This window comes from Macaca mulatta, chromosome 5 (genome assembly GCF_049350105.2).
Source record: "Macaca mulatta isolate MMU2019108-1 chromosome 5, T2T-MMU8v2.0, whole genome shotgun sequence".
Taxonomy (NCBI): Eukaryota; Metazoa; Chordata; class Mammalia; order Primates; family Cercopithecidae; genus Macaca; species Macaca mulatta.
The window spans coordinates 176,735,988-176,756,291 of record NC_133410.1 but is presented as its reverse complement, the minus strand read 5'-3'; the positions used below and the strand labels follow the sequence as shown (position 1 = coordinate 176,756,291).

Genomic DNA, 20,304 nt, shown 5'->3' with positions numbered 1-20,304 from the left:
TAACTTTCTTTTTCACAAGCAGCATTTCTGAATTTTATTTCACTCATGCATTTATTCTGGTTGTGCACATATTTTATTTTGTGATTTGTAACTCAACACACTTGTGCGTCAGAGAGGGCAGAAAAGGGATGAGAGATGGGGAAGATGGGCAGGGAGAGAAAATGGGTACATTAGAGTTCAGCTGTAAGTGATTTTGACATCACTGTTTTGCTGGTGTTCTTTGTTTCTTCAATAGATCATTATTTATTTGGGATATATTATACAAATGCCTACTGCAATTAATGGCTTGAAATATTTACATAATGATGACAAATGTCTCAGTTTCTAGATCTATCTCAGTCATGGCAAATTTCCTGAGCACTATGTAGTTGCATGTTAGTGTCCGTTCCTTAACTGTTAGACATACGCACAATTTCCAAACTCCAAACCAGAGTAAAGGGCTCATTCTTACACTATGGCAGTAGAAGCATTTAGGGAAGTTATACATTGTAATTCTGTTCTCTTTTCAGATGTCTGGCCGTGCTGGAAGAAGAGGTCAAGACCTGATGGGAGATGTATATTTCTTTGATATTCCATTCCCCAAAATAGGAAAACTCATAAAATCCAATGTTCCTGAGCTGAGAGGACAGTTCCCTCTCAGCATAACCCTGGTCCTGCGACTCATGCTGCTGGCTTCCAAGGGAGATGATCCAGAGGATGCCAAGGCAAAGGTACCGTGCTGGACCCTGCCTGAGTTCAGTCTTCATCACTGGCCTGGCTCTAGTCACCTCTGCTGTTCTTTTAGAAGTCTGTAGCAATCACCCTTGAGTTTCATTAGTCCTTTAATGTTTTGCAATGTCTTGAATAGTATAGAATTGGGGGTAGCTAGGGAGAATAACAGTTTGGTTTGTTTCTACCATCACACATGGAATTTGTGGCTTGATGAGCACTGAAAATCACTCAGGATTACTATTTTCAGGTGTGAAATCCAGTGTCCTATAGTAGTTAAGTGCTGGCTATGAATTTAAAAAGCTCTAGGCAATTAATAGATTCCTTTCTACAATTTAGAAAGAAAAGAAAGATTTATTTTTATGATTTTGTAACAAAAAAGTTTAAGTGTTTCATAAAAAAGTAACTCAAACTTAGGAATACTTGGGAAATGTAGAATGTTGAAATAAGAAAAAAGTGCCCCGTTTCACTCCCAAAGACATTCACATTATCATTTTTTTTTTCAGTTTTCTAAGCATGGGTGTGTATTTGATTTTTAAACACTGGTAACATTGTATGTAACCGAACTTCAAAATATGGTTGTAAACATTTCCTGATGTATGTTGCCCAGATAAAAATTTTGTAGCCAGTCTCTCAATGACGGATTTAAAATTCATGATTACATAATTTGATTCTCGTCTTTATCCGGCATTGTTAGTGATGCCTGTTCTTTCTGTTTTTGTGTAGTGATTAGCATGCCCAGGTAAATCAGATACTGTTTTCTGAAGTTAGGATTCTTCTAGAATTCTTTTGATGAGTTGGCTGATCTTACAGAACAGTCATACATCATTTTTAAGACCAAAATTTCCCCATTCTTGAGTTCTTCATTTTTACCTGTCTCTAAAGAGGAGTGCATCTTCTAATAAGGTTTCTTATTTTTTTTAAATGGTTATCAGTGTGGTTCATTTTCTTTGCCTTGCATGTTTGAGAAGACCTATGTGTAAACTTCTCACATATGGGACTCTTAAAAGTGGGCATAATATTGATAGAATATTATTGTCTTCATTCATCAAATCAAACTAAGATTGTTTCCATTGCCTTCTGGCATTTAATGTTTTACATAGAGGAACCATGGCAGTTTCTGTTCTCTTGCAGTTAACTTGATATTTTTTTTCTGTATATGCAATTATATGAATCTTTTGCTTTATTCTATTTCAAATGTTTTATTTCCTAGGATTTTCTGGATTTATGGATCCTCTAAAAATTGATGTTTTAGTTATTATATGAGAACTTTCAATCTTTGTGCTCTGGTTTTTATTTATTGTGGTGAAATGCACATAAAATTTGCCATCTTTAACCATTTTAAATGTACAGTTCAGTAGTGTTAAGTATGTTCATATTGTTATACAATGCTCAGGTATTTTTCAAATGAGGAAGAGATCCTTGAATTGTATCTTTGTTATTTGCTTCTGTTAATTGTTCAGTGGTTTTTTTCAGGAAAAGCTATAATTTTTAAATTGAAACCCACTTTTCTGTTCTTCATTCCTGTTTTTTTCTTTATGAGAAAACATGAAACTTATCTTCCATATCACTGATGGCCTGAAGTGCAAATGTGGGTTTTAATTCTGCTACTGCTGGACTTTTGTTTTTCTGAAATTCTTTTTTTTTTTTTTTGAGATAAAGTCTTGCTCTGTCACCAGGCTGGAGTGCAGTGGCGCGATCTCAGCTCACTGCAACCTCTCCCTCCTGGGTTCAAGCAATTCCCTTGCCTCAGCTTCCTGAGTAGCTTGGACTACAGGTGTGCACCACCACACCTAGCTAATTTTTCGTATATTAGTAGAGATGGGGTTTCACCATGTTGGCTGGGATGGTCTTGATCTCCTGACCTTGTGATCCACCCACCTTAGCCTCCCAAAGTACTGGGATTACAGGTGTGAGTCACTGCACCTGGCCCCTGAAATTCTTTACTCCTCCATCCATCACTCTTATATATCATAATCATGTATTTTTCAATGTCAATTTATATTGTCTCTATACCATAGACTGTAGTGCCTTGTCTCAAAGAGGTCACATCATTTGGCATCCATTAAGGATGACAAATAATTTCTCCTTTTTTTCCATTGTCTTATTTTATTGTATTTTAAGTTCTGAGTCACATGTGCAGAATGTGCAGGTTTGTTATGTAAACATGTGCCATGGTGGTTTGCTGCACCTACCAACCCATCACCAAAGTGTTAAGCCTAGCATGCATTAGCTGTTTTTCCTGATGCTCTCCCTCTCCCTGCCCCAACAGGCTCTGGTATGTGTTGTTCCCCTCCCTGGGTCCATGTGTTCTCATAGTTCACCTCCCACTTACAAGTGAGAACATGTGGTGTTTGGTTTTCTGTTTCTGCATTTGTTTTCTGAGGATGATGGCTTCCAGCTACATCCATGTCCCAACAAAGTACATGATCTCATTCCTTTTTATGGCTGTGTAGTAGTCTGTGGTGTATATGTACCAGTTTCTTTATCCAGTCTATTGTTGATGGGCATTTGGGGTGATTCCATGTCTTTGCTATTGTGAATAGTGTTCCAGTGAACATATGTGTGCATATATCTTTATAATGGAATGATTTATATTCCTTTGGGCATATACCCAGTAATGGAATTGCTGGGTCAAATGGTATTTCTACCTCTAGTTCTTTGAGGAATCTCCACACTGTCTTCCACAGTGCAATTGAACTGATTTACACTCCCAGCAACGGTGTAAAAGCATTCCCATTTCTCTGCAACCTCACCAGCATCTATTGTTTCTTGACTTTTTAATAATTGCCATTCTGATTAGTGTGAGATGGTATCTCATTGTGGTTTTGATTTGCGTTTCTCCAATGAGTGGTGATGTTGAGTTTTTTTTCATATGTTGGCTGCATGTATGTCTTTTTTTGAGAAGTGTCCATTCATGTCCTTTGCCCACTATCTAATGGGGTTGTTTGTTTTTTTCTTATAAATTTGTTTCAGTTCTTTGTAGACTCTGGATATTAGACCTTTGTTGAATGGATAATTTTCTCCCATTCTGTAGGCTGTTTTCTCTGATGATTGTTTCTTTTGCTGTGCAGAAGCTCTTTAGTGTAATTAGATCCCGTTTATCAATTTTTGCTTTTGTTGGAATTGCTTTGGGCATTTTCATCATTATATTATTCCATGTTCATGCTGCTGATAAAGACATACCCAAGACTGGGCAATTTACAAAAGAAAGAGGTTTAATGGAGTTACAGTTCCACATGGTTGGGGAGGCCTCACAATCATTTCAGAAGTCAAGGAGGAGCAAGTCATGTTTTATAATGGATGGCAGCAGGCAAAGAGAGAGAGAGCTTGTGCAAGGGAACTCCTCTTTTTAAAAGCATCAGATCTCATGATAGTTATTCACTATCACGAGAACAGCATGGGAAAGACCCACCCCCATGTTTTAATTACCTCTCACCAGTTTCCTGTCATGACACATGGGAATTGTGGGAGTTACAATGTAAGATGGGATTTGGGTGAGGACACAGCCAAATCCACCCCTGGTCTCTCCCAAATCTCATATCCTCACATTTCAAAACCAATCATGCCTTTCCAACAGCCTCCCAGAGTCTTAACTCATTTCAGCATTAACTAAAAACTCCACAGTCCAAAGTCTCATCTGAGACAAGGCAAGTGCCTTTTACCTATGAGCCAGTAAAATCAAAAGCAAGTTAGTTACTTCCTAGATACAGCAAGGGTACAGGCACTGGGTACATACAGCCATTCCAAATGGGAGAAATTGACCAAATCAAAGGCACCACAGGCCCCAAGCAAGTCCAAAATCCAATGGGAAAGTCAAATCTTAAAGCTCGAAAATGATATCCTTTGACTCCATGTCTCACATCCAGGTCACACTGATGCAAGAGGTGGGCTCCCATGGCCTTGGACAGCTTCACTCCTATGGCTTTGCATGGTATAGTGCCCCTCCTGGCTGCCTTCATGGACTGGCATTGAATGTGGCTTTTCTCGGCTCATGGCACAAGCTGTCAGTGGATCTGTCATTCTGGGGTCTGGAGGGTGGGGGTCACAGCTCCAATAGGTGGTGCCCCAGTAGGGACTCTGTGGGTTCTCTAACCGCATGTTTTCCCTTTGCACTGCCCCAGCAGAGGTTCTCCACGAGGGCCCCATCCCTGCAGCAAACTTCTGCCTGGACATCCAGGCATTTCCATACATCCTCTGAAGTCAAGGCAGAGATTCCCATACCTCAGTTCTTGACTTCTGTGCACTCTCATGCTCAACACCATATGTAAGCTGCCAAGGCTTGGGGCTTCCGCTCTCTGAAGCAATACCCTGAGCTATACCTTAGCCCCTTTTAGTCATAGCTGGAGCAGCTGGGATGCAAGGCACCAGGTTCCTAGACTGTACACAGCAGAGGAACCCTGGGCCTGGCCCAGGAAACCATTTTTTCCCCTAAATCTCTGGGCCTGTGATGAAAGGGACTGCCACAAAGGTCTCTGACATGCCCTGGAGACATCCCATTATCTTGGTGATTAATGTTTGGCTACCCATTACCTGTGCAAATTTCTGCAGCTGGCTTGAATTTCTCCTCAGAAAATGGGATTTTCATTTCTATTGCATTGTCAGGGTGCAAATTTTCTGAACTTTTATGTTCTGCTTCCCTTATAAAACCAAATGCCTTTAACAGCACCCATGTCACCTCTTGAATGCCTTGCTGCTTAGAAATTTCTTCTGCAAGATACCCTAAATCATCTCTCTCAAGTTCAAAGTTCCATAAATCTCTCAGGCAGAGGCAAAATGCTGCCTGTCTTTTTTCTAAAACATAACAAAAGTCACCTTTGCTCCAGTTCCCAGCAAGTTCCTCATCTCCATCTGAGATCACCTCAGCCTGGATTTCATTGTCCATATGATTGTCAGCATTTTGTTCAAAGCCATTCAAGAAGTTTGTAGGGAGTTCCAAACGTTCCCACATTTTTTGTCTTCTTTTAAGGCCTCCAAATTGTTTCAATTTCTGCCTGTTACCCAGTTCCAAAGTCACTTTCACATTTTCAGGTATCTTTTCAGTAGCGCCCCACTCTATTGGTACCAATTTACTATGTTAGTCTGTTTTCATGCTGCTGATAAAGACATACTCAAGAGTGGGAAATTTGCAAAAAAAAAAAAAAAAAAAAAAAAAGTTTTAATGGACTTACAGTTCCGCATGGCTGAGGAGGTCGCATAAAAATGTCAGAATGCAAGGAGGAGCAAGTCACGTCTTACAATGGATGGCAGCAGGCAAAGGGAGAGCAAGTTTTTGTAGGGGAATTCCTCTTTTTAAAACCATCAGATTTCATGAGACTTATTCACTGTTATGAGAACTGCATGGGCAAGATTTGCCCCCATGATTCAATTACCTCCCACTGAGTTCCTTCCATGACATGTGGGAATTGTGGGAGTTATAATTCAAGATGAGATTTGGGTGGGTACACAGCCAAACCACATCAATCATGAAATATTTGCCCATGCCTGTGTCCTGAATAGTATTAGTTAGGTTGTCTTCTAGAATTTTTATAGTTTTGGGGTTTACCTTTAAGTCTTTAATCCATCTTGAGTTAATTTTTGTATAAAGTGTAAGGACAGGGTCCAGTTCAATTTTCTGCATATGGCTAGCCAGGTCTTCCATCATCGTTTATTAAATAGGAAACCTTTCCGCATTGCTTGTTTTTGCCAAAGATCAGATAGTTGTAGATGTGTGGTCTTGTTTCTGAGTTCTCTATTCTGTTCCAATGGTCTATGTGTCTGTTTTGGTACCAGTACCATGCTGTTTTGGTTACTGTAGCCTTGTATTAAAGATAGAAGTTGGGTAGCATGATTCCTCCAGCTTTGTTCTTTTTGCTTAGGATTGTCTTGGCTGTATGGGCTCTTTTTTGGTTCCACTATGAATTTTAAAATAGTTTTCTTTCTAATTCTGTGTAGAATGTCACTGGTAGTTTAATGGGAATAGCATGGAATCTGTAAATTACTCTGGGCAGTATGGCCATTTTCACAATATTGATTCTTTCTATCCATGAGCATGAAATGTTTTTTCATTTGTTTGTGTCCTCTCTGATATCCTTGAGAAGTGGATTGTAGTTCTTGAAAAGGTCCTTCACTTCCCTTGTTAGCTGTATTCCTAGGTATTATATTCTGTTTGTAGCAATTGTGAAGGGGAGTTCATTTGTGATTTGGCTCTCTGCTTGTTTGTTGTTGATTTATAGTAAAATGCTTGTGATTTTTGCACATTGATTTTGTATGCTGAGATTTTGCTGAAGTTGCTTATCAGCTTAAGAAGCTTTTGGGTTGAGATGATGGGGTTTTCTAGATATAGGATCATGTCATCTGCAAACAAAGACAATTTGAGTTCCTGCCTTCCTCTTTGAATATCGTTTATTTCTTTCTCTTGCCTGATTGCCCTGGCCAGAACTTTCAATACTATGTTCAATAAGAGTGGTGAGAGAGGGCATACAAATAATTTTTCAAGACAACTTTTTTTTTTTGCTGCATATAGAAAACAATTTTCATATGTCAGATCTTTTCTTTAGAGGAAAAGATGTCCTTGTCACAGTCTATGAGGTCCTATAGTATATGATCTCTTACCAGCTTGCAGAGGTCACTTCTTCTTCTCTCCCACATGGCCAGCTACCCGCCTCATGAGCACCTCAGACACATTCCGGTCTGAGGACCATGGCTCTTACTGTTTCTTCTCCTTCTAAGATCTTCCCTGAGACATATACATGGCCTCACTCTCTTACTACATTAAATTCTTTACTGTAACATTACATAGTGAAGCCTACCCTCACCATGCCTTCTAAACTGTAAATGTTTCCCCTGTCTGCTGCATTGGCAGTGTTCCTTATTCAGTTAAATAGACTTCTCATCAGTTCCTATATAGTATCAAATTATCTATGTATCTATCTACATTGATCTGTCTTTATGTTTATCATCTATATTTCTATCCATCTACCTACCTCTACCTACCTATCTCTATCTATCTATCTATCTATCTATCTATCTATCTATCTATCTATCTATCTATCTATCTATCTATCTATCTATCATCCATCTTCTATCTGCTATCTAACTTTCTATCTATCATGTGTCATTCTATCATTTATCTTTCTATCCATCTATCTACATCTATCAATCATCTATCTACCTATCATCTGTCTTTCTATCTTCCTATCTCTATCATGTTTTTATATATTTTATCTATATTTCCCACTAGAATATAAGCACTCCAAGGACAATAATGTTTGTTTGTCTGATTTTCTAATGTGGACATTCAATAAATATTTATAGCATGACCATAATTTTAAGAAGATGATAAATTTTTCTTAAGACGAATTGGTCTATTGTGGGTTTTTCTATTTTATCACTTTGGATACATCTATCCAAATCTGATGGTTTGCCAAGCAATAGGATGTATGAAATTTCTTCTGGATTCACTCTATCCACCTACATACTAATCAAATACTCTTTCAGATATGAGCTGGATGAATAGTTTTTGGCCCAAATATCAGTGTTTAGCAGATCTTCATCTATGTAGTTTTCTGAATTGAAAGGTCATGTTCTACTTCTGCTAGTCTTATTACACATTGATTATCTGGACGACATTAGTCACAATAAACTATAGTATGCAATGCCATCAGGATTCTTATCATCTTAGTATGACTTTAATATGAGGTCTGTACTTCTGTGGTTATAGTGAACCACCATGAAACCCTGATCCCTTACTATGCTGTTTTCTGACTCTTTCCATCTCTGACTAAAAGTGGCATATGAGAGAGAAGAGGTTGCAAATATGCCATATATGGTGCCCTCAGAAAGTATCATCCCACAGTAAGGAGATGGAAAGTGCACTCCCTTCTTCCACCCTTCCACTCTTTCTCCCTTTCTCTCTTCTTCCTTTTCTCTCTCTTCCCTTCCTCTTCCCTTCTCTCCTTCTTTCCCTCTCTGCCTGCCTGCCTGCCTGCCTTCCTTCCTTCCTTCCTTCCTTCCTTCCTTCCTTCCTTCCTTCCTTTCCTTCCTTCCTTCCTTCCTTCCTTTCCTTCCTTCCTTCCTTCCTTCCTTCCTTCCTTCCTTCCTTCCTTCCTTCCTTCCTTCCTTCCCTCCTTCCTTTTTTTCTTTTTTCCTTTTTTCCTTCCCTCCCTCCTCCTAGACCATTAGCCTTATAGTAAGTAGAGATTCTTTCTAGGTTCTATAAGCCCTCAGGCCTAAAGACAGCTAAGTTTCCATTTTGGCGATACTGGGATTTCTTTTTTTTTTGGAATTTCATGGACATTTTAGTGGGAAGTTGAAAGATATATGTACTTTAATGCAGTTTTATGCTGGAGAGCAAGCAATATTTTTATAACATTGGTTGAAATCAACCTAGTTACATGATTTTTTGTAATAATACTGCAGAACATGGGATAATATATCTTTTTACTTCTAGAACAATTTAAAAGCTATCAGCTCCTGAACTGAAATGGCTTTCATAATCAGACTCTTTGGCAATATGTTTCATTTCTGACAATTCAGTTTATGTGCTCTATTTTGTTAAAAAAAGAAGTTGCCATGTAACACTATAAAATAGTATGAAATCAAATTTTATCTGATGCATTTCTAATGTCTGTGTGGTATAATAGATATTGATCTATCATTTATTATCATTTTCAAATGTATTTTGTAACACTTAACATTGTGTGTCTAAAAGTACTCTTTTCTTTAAAGGTGCTATCAGTGCTAAAGCATTCATTGCTGTCCTTCAAGCAACCCAGAGTCATGGACATGTTAAAACTTTACTTCTTGTTTTCTTTGCAGTTCTTGGTGAAAGAGGTATGCATTACTGCACTTTTTTTGGGGCAGGGGGAATAGCATTACTACTATCTAGATTTCTTACCATGCTGAACTAATTGTAGCTTTTAGAAGGTTCTATCCAATGATTGACATTACTTATAAATGGTATAATTATAAAAGTTGGGCCCAGTAATAGTTATAAATATTTCTTATATTGGCATTAAATACTATTTTAAACTGATACTTAATAAGTTACTTATTATGTGGTAACTTGAGTCAAACTAATAAATTGTTTTTTGTTCTTTAGGGCTATTTAGATCAAGAAGGTAATCCAATGGGGTTTGCTGGACTTGTATCACATTTGCATTACCATGAACCTTCTAATCTTGTTTTTGTCAGTTTTCTTGTAAATGGCCTTTTCCATGATCTCTGTCAGCCAACCAGTAAAGGTAAGCTTGAGATTTTATATATATATGTAGAGAGAGAGAGTCCAAAAATAGCAACAGATTTGTAGACAACCAACACTTCAGGAATATTTTTAGTAAAGAAAATAAAATTAACATGTATATAATTTATAGCTCTTCAGTTGATAAAGTAAATACCTACTAATATATATTAAATGATAGTCAGCCATATTTTATGGCATGTATTTACAATGTCAACACCTCGAAAGTATTAACTTCAGTGATTCCTTGCTGCCAGGATTAATAACATATTAAATAATATACAATTTTTAGAAAATATTTTCTTCTAATTAAATATAATATATATTCATCATAGGAAAAGGATATAGGAAAGCATTAAGTTAAAAAGAAAAAATTACTCATAGTTACACTATCCACAGATAATCACTATTAATATTTGTGAATATTTTCTTCCAATCATATTTTCTTTGAATATTATTGTATAGTATACCTAAATAGCTGACATTATATTAATAGTGTAATTTAGAATCATATTTTCCCCTAAAAATACCACAATTTTATCCATATTGAGTAAATTTTTAAATACATTTTATTTAATACATTTTTTATTAAAATCCTTTGATTTTTACATTTAAACACTAAATCTGTATGGTGTTCTTAAAATCATGAAGATAGACTAAAGTGAGGAAATCTAGGTAAGGAAATAAGGCAATTTGTGTGGGATGATTAGGCTCTAAATTAGGGTATAGGTAGCAAGGATGAAAAAGAAGGCACAGATAAAAACCATTAGCAGATATATGGTAATTCTTCAATTGCTATATTTGTCATAGATTTTTAGTTTCCATGAAATTAAATGTAATATGACATTCCATTTAAACATGAAAAAATAGGATTATACCCTTTCGTATTTACAAGAAGACACTTTGTTTTGTATAGGCTCAAAACATTTTTCTCAAGACGTTATGGAAAAGCTAATGTTAGTATTGGCACATCTCTTTGGAAGAAGATATTTTCCACCAAAGTTCCAAGATACACACTTCGAGTTTTATCAATCAAAGGTAAACTGTGTGATTCTGATAAAATTTAATAATGTAAAATCACTAAATAGATCTTACCTAAAATGACTTAGTGGCTGTAGAATTTTAATTCAAAGGATAATTCATTTGTTTTATAGAATAATTTGTTCTTTTTGTAATCAATGTGATATTTAATCTGTAATTGATGTCTCCCTCTGTAAATCTACCAGAAAGTTAAAGTCTTTGTGAAGAAAACAGGATCAACATTTTATTCATGTTTTTCATTTGATTGGATCAAATTATAACATCAGGTGACTAAAGAAAAGATATGCTAATTATACATTTAAGTGAAACAACTAGCTATATCACCGAATATACTGTTCTTTTAGGATGCTTTTACCTTAAGGTAGAACTATGGAAGGGACATACATGTTGTGAATTATAATGTCTTCCCTGAGAAAATATTAGAATAGTCATCTAAGAAATCGTTACTTGACTCACAGAGATCAAAAACAGAGAAACACTTTTTCAATTTTATTTGTAACATGCAACATTTTCTTTGGTTATGATTCTCTAGCATCAAGTCAACATCAAATACTATTACTATTATACTTCCCTAGAATAAAATGGGATATGCTGGTTTATACTAGATAACCTTAGTGAAAAGTTGCTATGGAACAAACAAAAAGAATTAGTATATATTTTCTAATCGCACAATGCTGGATTAAAAATCTGTGCTCTCACAGAATGCCCTCTAGAGCAGTGAACACAATTTTAGTCATTGACCTATCATCTTTACACTTTTCACCACCTGTACATTTTTGAAACAATTATTTAATTGTTCTCTTTAAATAAATTTATATTTAATGTAGAAAATTCACTATCTCTATTTTGAAAAAAAAGATCATGATAAAAATAAACTTTACTGCATAACATTCAGATCTGCGTGAAATGTTAGGGTGCTACACCAAAAAGCTTTAAAAAATAGGCCAAACATGGTGACTCAAGCCTGTAATCCCAGCACTTTGGGAGGCAGAGGTGGGAGGGTTGCGTGAGCCCAGGAGTTTGAGACCAGCCTGGGAAACAGAGGGAGACCCCATCTCCAAAAAAAACCAAAAATTAGATAATAATTTCTAAAGTCCCAGACATTAAATAAAAACTCAGTAGAGAAAAGGATCTGGGTCTGCCTTCATGGGTAGGCTTGTATCGCCCTCAAGACATTTTTGAAGCCATCTAGGACTGGAAAATTAAACAGCAGGTTAGGAAGTGCTACAGGAAAAAAGGTGGATCTTTAGTAGTGTTTTAGATTTGAGAAGACTAAGACCAACTATCCTTATTCTCAAAATCTTAAGAAATCCATGACCTAGAAAGAGAGACAAAGCATAAATGAGGCTTACTAAAACTGTAAAACAATACCCACTGCAGTCTGTACTGTCTGTACTTGAATTGAGGTGATCATACTTTCACTCTCTTGGCCAAACTTGAAAATGGGGGCATTCACCCTGGTGAAAGATAACATCTAAAGCCTGTAAAGTCCTTTGAAAACAATTTCTGGTGCTAAACCAAAACCAAAACAAAACCTAAAAAGGTCAGTAAGCATGAACATATGACCAATAAACAGGAATAAAAGAGGTCGATAATTGTAGATCCGTAAATGATCCAGACAATAGCATTAACATATAAGGATTTTAAGTGTGATTAATATGTTCAAGAAAATAGGAGGAGAGACACGATTAATGAAAGGATGGATTTTTTACTAGATAATTACAATGTATAAAATGAAATGGACATTTTAGAACTGAAAATACGGTATCTGACTATCAGAATGTGCATTTCAGAAGTCATGATCAGTAAGTTGACAGCATGATATAAAGCATCCAAATAGCACAGAGGTAAAAATTTTAACAAATCAGACAGCATAAGAAACATGAATCACATGGAAAAAGTTTAATACGTGTATAATGGGAGTCCCAGAAAAAAAAAAGATGGAGAAAAATGGCCGAAGAGTATTCAAAAAGATAATAGCTGGGAATTTTCCAAAGCTGATTAAAGATAGCACACCATAGTTTTAAAACACTAGTCAACTTCAGGGAGTATAAATGTAGAAAAGCTGCTGAGAAGCACAAAGAGCAAATTATAAATCTCCTAGGACAGAAATGAAGTGACGTGACACATTTCCTTCTAAGAGGCAAAAATGAGAATGATAAATCTCTTTTTAATCAAAATAATAGAAGCTAGTGGACAATGGAACAATATTTTGTTGTTGATTCAGATATTTTACATGCAAATACATACATTCATCAGATATACACATATATAAACTCTTGGTGTTACATAACTAGAATTATATTAGACATGCTATTGCATTTTTATTCTTAGATCAAAAATACTTTTCCAGATGATCACATACGAATTTTTTGGTATTTTTTAAAATTTCAGTAGGTTTTGGAGAAACAGGTGGTGTTTGGTTACATGTATAAGTTCTTTAGTAGTGATTTCTGAGATTTTGGTGCACCCAAGCAGTGTACACTGCACCCAATGTGTAGTCTTTTATTCCTCACCCCTCACACCTTTTCCTATGAGTCTCCAAAGTCCGTTGTACCATTTTTATGACTTTGTGTCCTCATAGCTTAGCTTTCACTTATGAGTGAGAAAATATGAGATTTGGTTTTCAATTCCTGAGTTATTTCACTTAGAATTATGGTCTCCAACTCCATCCAGGTTTCTGTGAATGCTATTATTTCATTTCTATTTATGGCTGAGTAGTATACCATGATATACATATGTACCACATTTTCTTTATACACTCATCGATTGATGGGCATTTAGGCTGGTTCCATATTTTCGCAATTGCAAATTGTGCTGCTGTAAACATGCATGTGCAAGTATCTTTTTTGTATAAAGACTTATTTTCCTCTGGGTAGGTACCCAGTAGTGGGATTGCTGGATCAAATGGTAGATATACTTTTAGTTTGTTAAGGAATCTCCATACTGTTTTCCCTGGTGGTTGTACTAGTTTACATTTCCACCAGCAGTGTAAAAGTGTTCCCTTTTCACTACATCCACGCTAACATCTATTATTTTTGATTTTTTGATTATGGCCATCCTTACAGGAGTAAGGTGGCATCGCATTGTGGTTTTTTGCATTTCCCTGGTAATTAGTAATGTTGACCACTTTTTTATGTTTGTTGGCCATTTGTATATTTTCTTTTGAGAATTGTCTATTCATGTCCTTAGCTCGCTTTTTGAAGGGATTGTTTGTTTTTTTTTGTTGCTGATTTGTTTGAGTTCCCTGTGGATTCTGAATATTTAGTCCTTTGTTGGATGCATCGTTTGTGAAGATTTTCTCCCACTCTGTGGGCTGTTTATTCTGCTGATGATTTCTTTTGCTGTGCAGAAGCTTTTTAGTTTAATTAAGTGCCATCTATTTATCTTTGTTTTTGTTGCATTTTCTTTTGGGTTTTTGGTCGTGAAACCTTTGTCTAAGCCAATGTCTAGAAGGGTTTTTCCAATGTTGTCTTCCAGAATTTTATGCTTTCAGGTCTTAGATTTAAGTCTTTGATCCATCTTGAATTGGTTTTTGTATAAGGTGAGAGATAAGGATTCAGTTTCATTCTGCTACATGTGGCTTGCCAATTATTCCAGCACCGTTTGTTGAATAGGGTGTCCTTTCCCCATTTTATGTTTTCATTTGCTTTGTCGAAGATCAGTTGGCTGTAAGTATTTGCCTTTATTTCTGTTCTTTATTCTGTTCCATTGGTGTATGTGTCTGTTTTTATGCCAGGACCTTGTGGTTTTGATGACTATAACCGTATAGTCTAGTTTGAAGTCAGGTAATATGATGCCTCCAGAATTGTTCTTTTTGCTTAGTTTTGCTTTGGCTGTGTGAGCTTTTCGTGGGTTCCATGTGAATTTTAGGATTGTTTTTTCTAGTTTGTGAAGAATGATGGTGCCGTTTTTATGGGAATTGTATTGAATTTGTAGATTGCTTTTGGCAGTATCGTCATTTTCACAGTATTGATTCTACCCATGCATGAGCATAATATGTGTTTCAATTTGCTTATGATATCTATTATTTCTTTCAGCAGCGTGTTGTAGTTTTCCTTGTAGAGGTCTTTCACCTCCTGGTTAAGTGTATTTCTAAGTATTTTATTTTATTTTTTGCAGCTGTTGTAAAAGGGGCTGAGTTCTTGATTTGATTCTCAGCTTGGTTGCTGTTGGTGTATGGCAGAGCTACTGATTTGTGTACATTAATTTTGTATCCTGAAACTTTACTGAATTCGTTTATCAGTTCTATGAACTTTTTAAATGAGTCTGTAGACTTTTGTTGGTATTCAGTCATATCATTGGGAAACAGTGACAGTTTGACTTCCTCTTTACTGATTTGGATGTCCTTTATTTATTTCTTTTGTCAGATTGCTCTGGTTAGGACTTCTAGTACTATGTTGAATAAGAGTGGTGAAAATGGGCATCCTTTTCTTATTCCAGTTCTCAGGGGGGAATGCTTTCAATTTTCCTTGTAAAGTATAATGTTGACTGTGGGATTGTCATAGATGGCTTTTATTACCTTAAGGTATGATCCTTCTATGCCAATTTTGCTGAGGGTTTTAATCATAAAGGATGCTGGATTTTGTCAAATGCTTTTTCTGCATCTATTTAGATGATCATGTGATTTTTGTTTTTAAATCTGTTATGTGGTATATTATATTTATTGACTTGCATATGATAAACCATCACTGCATCCCTGATATGAAACCCACTTGATCATGGTAGATTATCTTTCTGATATGCCATTGGATTCTGTTAGCTAGTATTTTGTTGAGGGTTTTTGCATCTATGTTCATCAGAGATATTGGTCTGTAGTTTTCTTTTTTGTTGTTGTTGTTATGTCGTTTCCTGGTTTTGATAGTAAGGTGATATTGGCTTCATAGAATGATTTAAGGAGGATTCCATCTTTCTCTATCTTTTGAAATAGTGTCAGTAGACTTGGTACCAAATCTTCTTTGAATGCCTGATAGAATTCAGTTGTGAATCCATGTGGTCTTGGACTTTTTTTGTTGACATTAAAAAAAAAATACCATTTCAATCTCACTGCTTGTTATTGGTCCGTTCAGAGTTTCTATTTCTTTTTGGTTTAATCTAGGAGATTTGTATATTTCCAGGAATTTATCCATCTCCTTTAAGTTTTCCAGTTTGTGTGTAAAGGTGTTCATAGCAGCCTCAAATAATTTTTTTTTTTTTATTTCTGTGGTATTAGTTGTAATATCTTCTGTTTCATTTCTTTGGATGAAACTTATTTGGATCTCTCTTCTTTTCTTGGTTAATCTCACTGATGGTCTATTTATCAATGTTGTTTATTTTTTCAAAGAACCAACTTTTGGTTTCATTTATCTTTTGTATTGTTTGTTGTTTGTTTGTCTCAATTTCATTGAGTTCTGCTCTGATCTTTGCCATTTTTTTCCTTCTGCTGGGTTTGGGTTTGGTTTGTTCTTGTTTCTCTAGTTCCTTGAGTTGTGACCTTAGATTGTCCATTTTTGCTCTTTCAGACTTTTTGATGTAGGCATTTAATGCTATGAAGTTTCCTCGTAGCACCACTTTTGCCATGTCCCAGAGGTTTTAATCAGTTGTGTCACTAATATTGTTAAGTTCGAAGACTTTTAAAATTTCTATCTTGATTTCATTGTTGACCCAATAATCATTCAAGAGCAGGTTATTTAATTTCCATGTATTTCCATGGTTTTGAGGATTTCTTTTGGAGTAGATTTCCAATTTTATTCCACTGTGATCTGAGAAAGTACTTGATATAATTTTGTAAACTTACTGAGGCTTGTTTTGTTGCCTATCGTATTGTCTGTCTTGAAAAATGTTCCATATACTGATGAATAGAATGTATATTTTTCAGTTGTTGGGTAGAATGTTCTGTAAATATCTGTTAAGTCCATTTGTCCTAGGGTATAGTTTGAGTCCATTATTTGTTGACTTTCTGTCTTTATGACCTGTCTACTGCTGTCATGGGGTATTGAAGTCCCCCACTATTATTGTGTTGCTATCTTTCTCATTTCTTAAGTATATTAGTAATTTTTTAATAAATTTGAGAGCTCCAGTATTAGGTGTATATATATTTAGGATTGTGAAATTGTCTTGTTGGAGTAGTCCTTTTATCATTATATAGTGTCCCTCTGTCTTTTTAAACTATTTTTGCTTTAAATTTGTTTTATCTGATATAAAAATAGCTATTCCTGCTTGCTTTTGGTGTCCATTTCCATGGAATATGTTTCTCCACCCCTTTACCTTAAATTTATGTGAGTCCTTATGTGTTTGGTGAGTCTCTTGAAGACAGCAGATACTTGGTTGGTGAATTCTTATCCATTCTGCTATTCCAAATCTTTTAAGTGGAGCATTTAGATCATTTACATTCAATTTTAGTTTTGAGATGTGAGGTACTGTTCTATTTATTGTGCTAGTTGTTGCCCGAATACCTTGTTTTTTCTTTTTCCATTGCACTATTATTTTATAGGTCTTGTGAGATTGATGCTTTAAGGATATTCTATTTTGGTGTCTTTCAGGGATTTGTTTCAAGATTTAGAGCTCTTTTCAGCAGTTCTTGTAGTGCTGTCCCCTACCCCTAAACAGCACTGAATTTATTTCCAGGCAATCTGTGAGCAGGGCTGAAAACTTGCCCCAGGCTACAAGCCTCCCCTCTGAGAAAGCAAGCAGAGCACTTGGGTTTCACACCTCCCCACTTGCTGCAGCCTCTGTGCTTGTATCTGCACTTCCTGTTTACCCCCCAGCCCCAAGTTCTGTCCAGGAAAATTTGTGTTCCATTGAAATTGTTACAAAGTTAAGCTGGAAGTTTCCTTCTCCATGTGGTCTTTCCCCAGTTCCACTCAAAGCCCTCCCCAAGGACCCCTGTGAGACAAAGTCAGAAATGACTTTTCTGGAGACCAAAAGTGCACCTAGTACTCATCCCACCTCTTCCTCTTCCTATATTTCACTTGGCTCTCTAAATTTATCTCAATTCCAGATCCTTCTCCCATGATCTGGACCTTCAGTTTCCCCAGTGACGATGCATGTTAAGGGGTGGATGTTCCCCCTTTCACACTTTGGACATTCACAGTTTTTCAGCTTGCCTGAAGTGGCAAGCTACTTCTTTCAAGCGGTCTGTGGATTCTCTTGGCTTTCCTGGTGTGTTCCTGTGGCAGTTCTTGGAGCAAAAGTTCATGGTGTGAGTCTCCACATGCTGCTCTGTCTGTCTGAGAGGGAGCTGCAAGTTAGTTCTGCCTCTTGTCTGCCATTTTTTTTTCTCTCCAGACAATGGAACAATATTTTGTGTGTGCTTAAAAAAATAACTCCTATCCCTGAATTCTACACTTACAGGAAATATTCGTCAAAATAAAGATAAAATTAGGGTGTTTTCAGACATGAAATCTGAGGTTATTCACTGCTATCAGGTCTGCAGTTAAAGAAATACATACTTTAGGTAAATAGAAAAAATAAAAAATTTGGAAACATGAAACTGCAGGAAGGAATGAATCACAATAGAAAAGGTTATGTGTGATTACATATAAGGGAATACACATTGTGTCAAAAAATAATTGTAACATATAATAAAATTTGAAATAATATGTAGAACTGAAATTTATGAAAATTATAATATAAGAGTTCAGAAGGTTAATACACTTAAATGTTTTACAATTTTGGAAGTATTAAGAAACATAAAATTATAGCTATATCTTATCATTTCTGGGGTAACAGCTAAAAGACTAGTAAAATAGTGTGCACATACATGTTAACAAAAGGAAAAACTGGTAAAAACAAGAAGGGAAGAGAAAAAATATATCACGAGTAGTTCAAATTCAGACAGAAAACAAATGGCAAGGTAGAAAATAGCTATATCAATAGTTATATTAAATGTAAAAATACTAAATACACTAAGTAAAATACAAAGATTTTCAGGCTACATCTTAAAATACGGAGAACTATAGTCATCTGTCACATAATGACGTTTTGATCCATGACAGAGTGCATACGTGGTGGTCGCATAAATATAATTTTGTGTTTTTACTGTACCTTTCCTTCATTCACATATATTTGGATACACAAAATACTTACCATTGTGTTACAGTTGCCTATAGTGTTCAATTCAGTAACATGCTGTACAGGTTTGTAGCCTAGGACCAATAAGCTATACCATAAAGCCTAGGTAATGTGATCTAGATTTGTTTAAGTACACTTTGTGATGTTTGCACAATGACAATATCACCTAATGCCACATTTCTTAGAATATATCGCTGCCATTAAGTGACATCAGACTATATATGCTGTTTATACAAATCACACTTTAGGTATAAAAACTGAGAAAGCTTGAAAGTAAGGTGATTAAAAATACATGTTAGGTAAACACTAACCAGAAGAATCGGAAATATCTCAATTGTGTGAAAAGTTAAAAAATTAATTTATAAATACACACCAAGGATAAAAAAAAAGACATATAATGGAAATTTAAAAATATTTTACATTAATTAAAAATAAAGAAAACATAACAATGCTTATAAGCTGGAATTTATTCAGTGCTTAGAGGGGAATTTGCAGCCTTAAAATCATAAATTAGAAAAAAATACAGGTTGAAAAATCAATGATTTAAACTTTAGCTTAAGAAAATAACAAAATGAACAAGAAAATCTAACCTATAGTAAGTAGAAGGAAAGAAATAATAAAACAAGAACAGATATGAAGTAAATTAACAACAATTGTATGAACAGGACATCAACAAAGCCTCTAAGTTGGTTCTTTGTAAAGGATAGTAAAATTGATTGTCTAGCAAAACTCATTAAGGGAGTAAAAGCACAAATATCAGAAAAGAAAATGGGACAGTACTACAGGCTCTGTTTTAGATGTTGAAAAGAGCAAAGGAAGATTTTATGAATGACTTTATAGCAATATATTTGACTATTTAGGTAAAATGGGCATATTCCTAGGAAATACAACTTTCCAAAACTGAGTAAGGAAGATATAACTAATCTGGTACTGATACCTAGTAAAGAAATTTAATCTATTGTTTTAAAAAAACATTCCCACCAACAAAGCCCAAGGCTCAGATGGCTTCACTGGTGAATTCTTCCAAACTTTGTAAGGATAACATCATTATATATGTATATTAAAACACAAGTTTGTATACTTTAAATATGCATGATTTTTATTGTAAAAAGAATAACACCAACGTTTTACAAATTTTATTTTAGTCTGTTTGGACTGCTGTAATGTAGCAATGATTGGTTGGTTAATAAACAAAAGAAATTTACTTGTCACCCTTTCGGAGACTGAGAAGAGATCAGTCTTTCTGGCTATTTTTTTGGTACCCATTAAACATTCGCTTCTCC

General features: G+C 35.5%; 1 protein-coding gene across 1 annotated transcript in view; it reads left to right on the top strand.

Moving 5' to 3' along the window:
- The window catches only part of DDX60 (DExD/H-box helicase 60), a 104,867-nt gene that overhangs the window by 73,728 nt on the left and 10,835 nt on the right, over positions 1-20,304 (top strand). The window contains exons 30-33 of the mRNA XM_015139475.3: positions 510-710; positions 9,418-9,522; positions 9,791-9,932; positions 10,845-10,966. Of these exons, the coding sequence (XP_014994961.2) occupies positions 510-710; positions 9,418-9,522; positions 9,791-9,932; positions 10,845-10,966 (570 nt within the window). The remainder of the gene's footprint in view (positions 1-509; positions 711-9,417; positions 9,523-9,790; positions 9,933-10,844; positions 10,967-20,304) is intronic.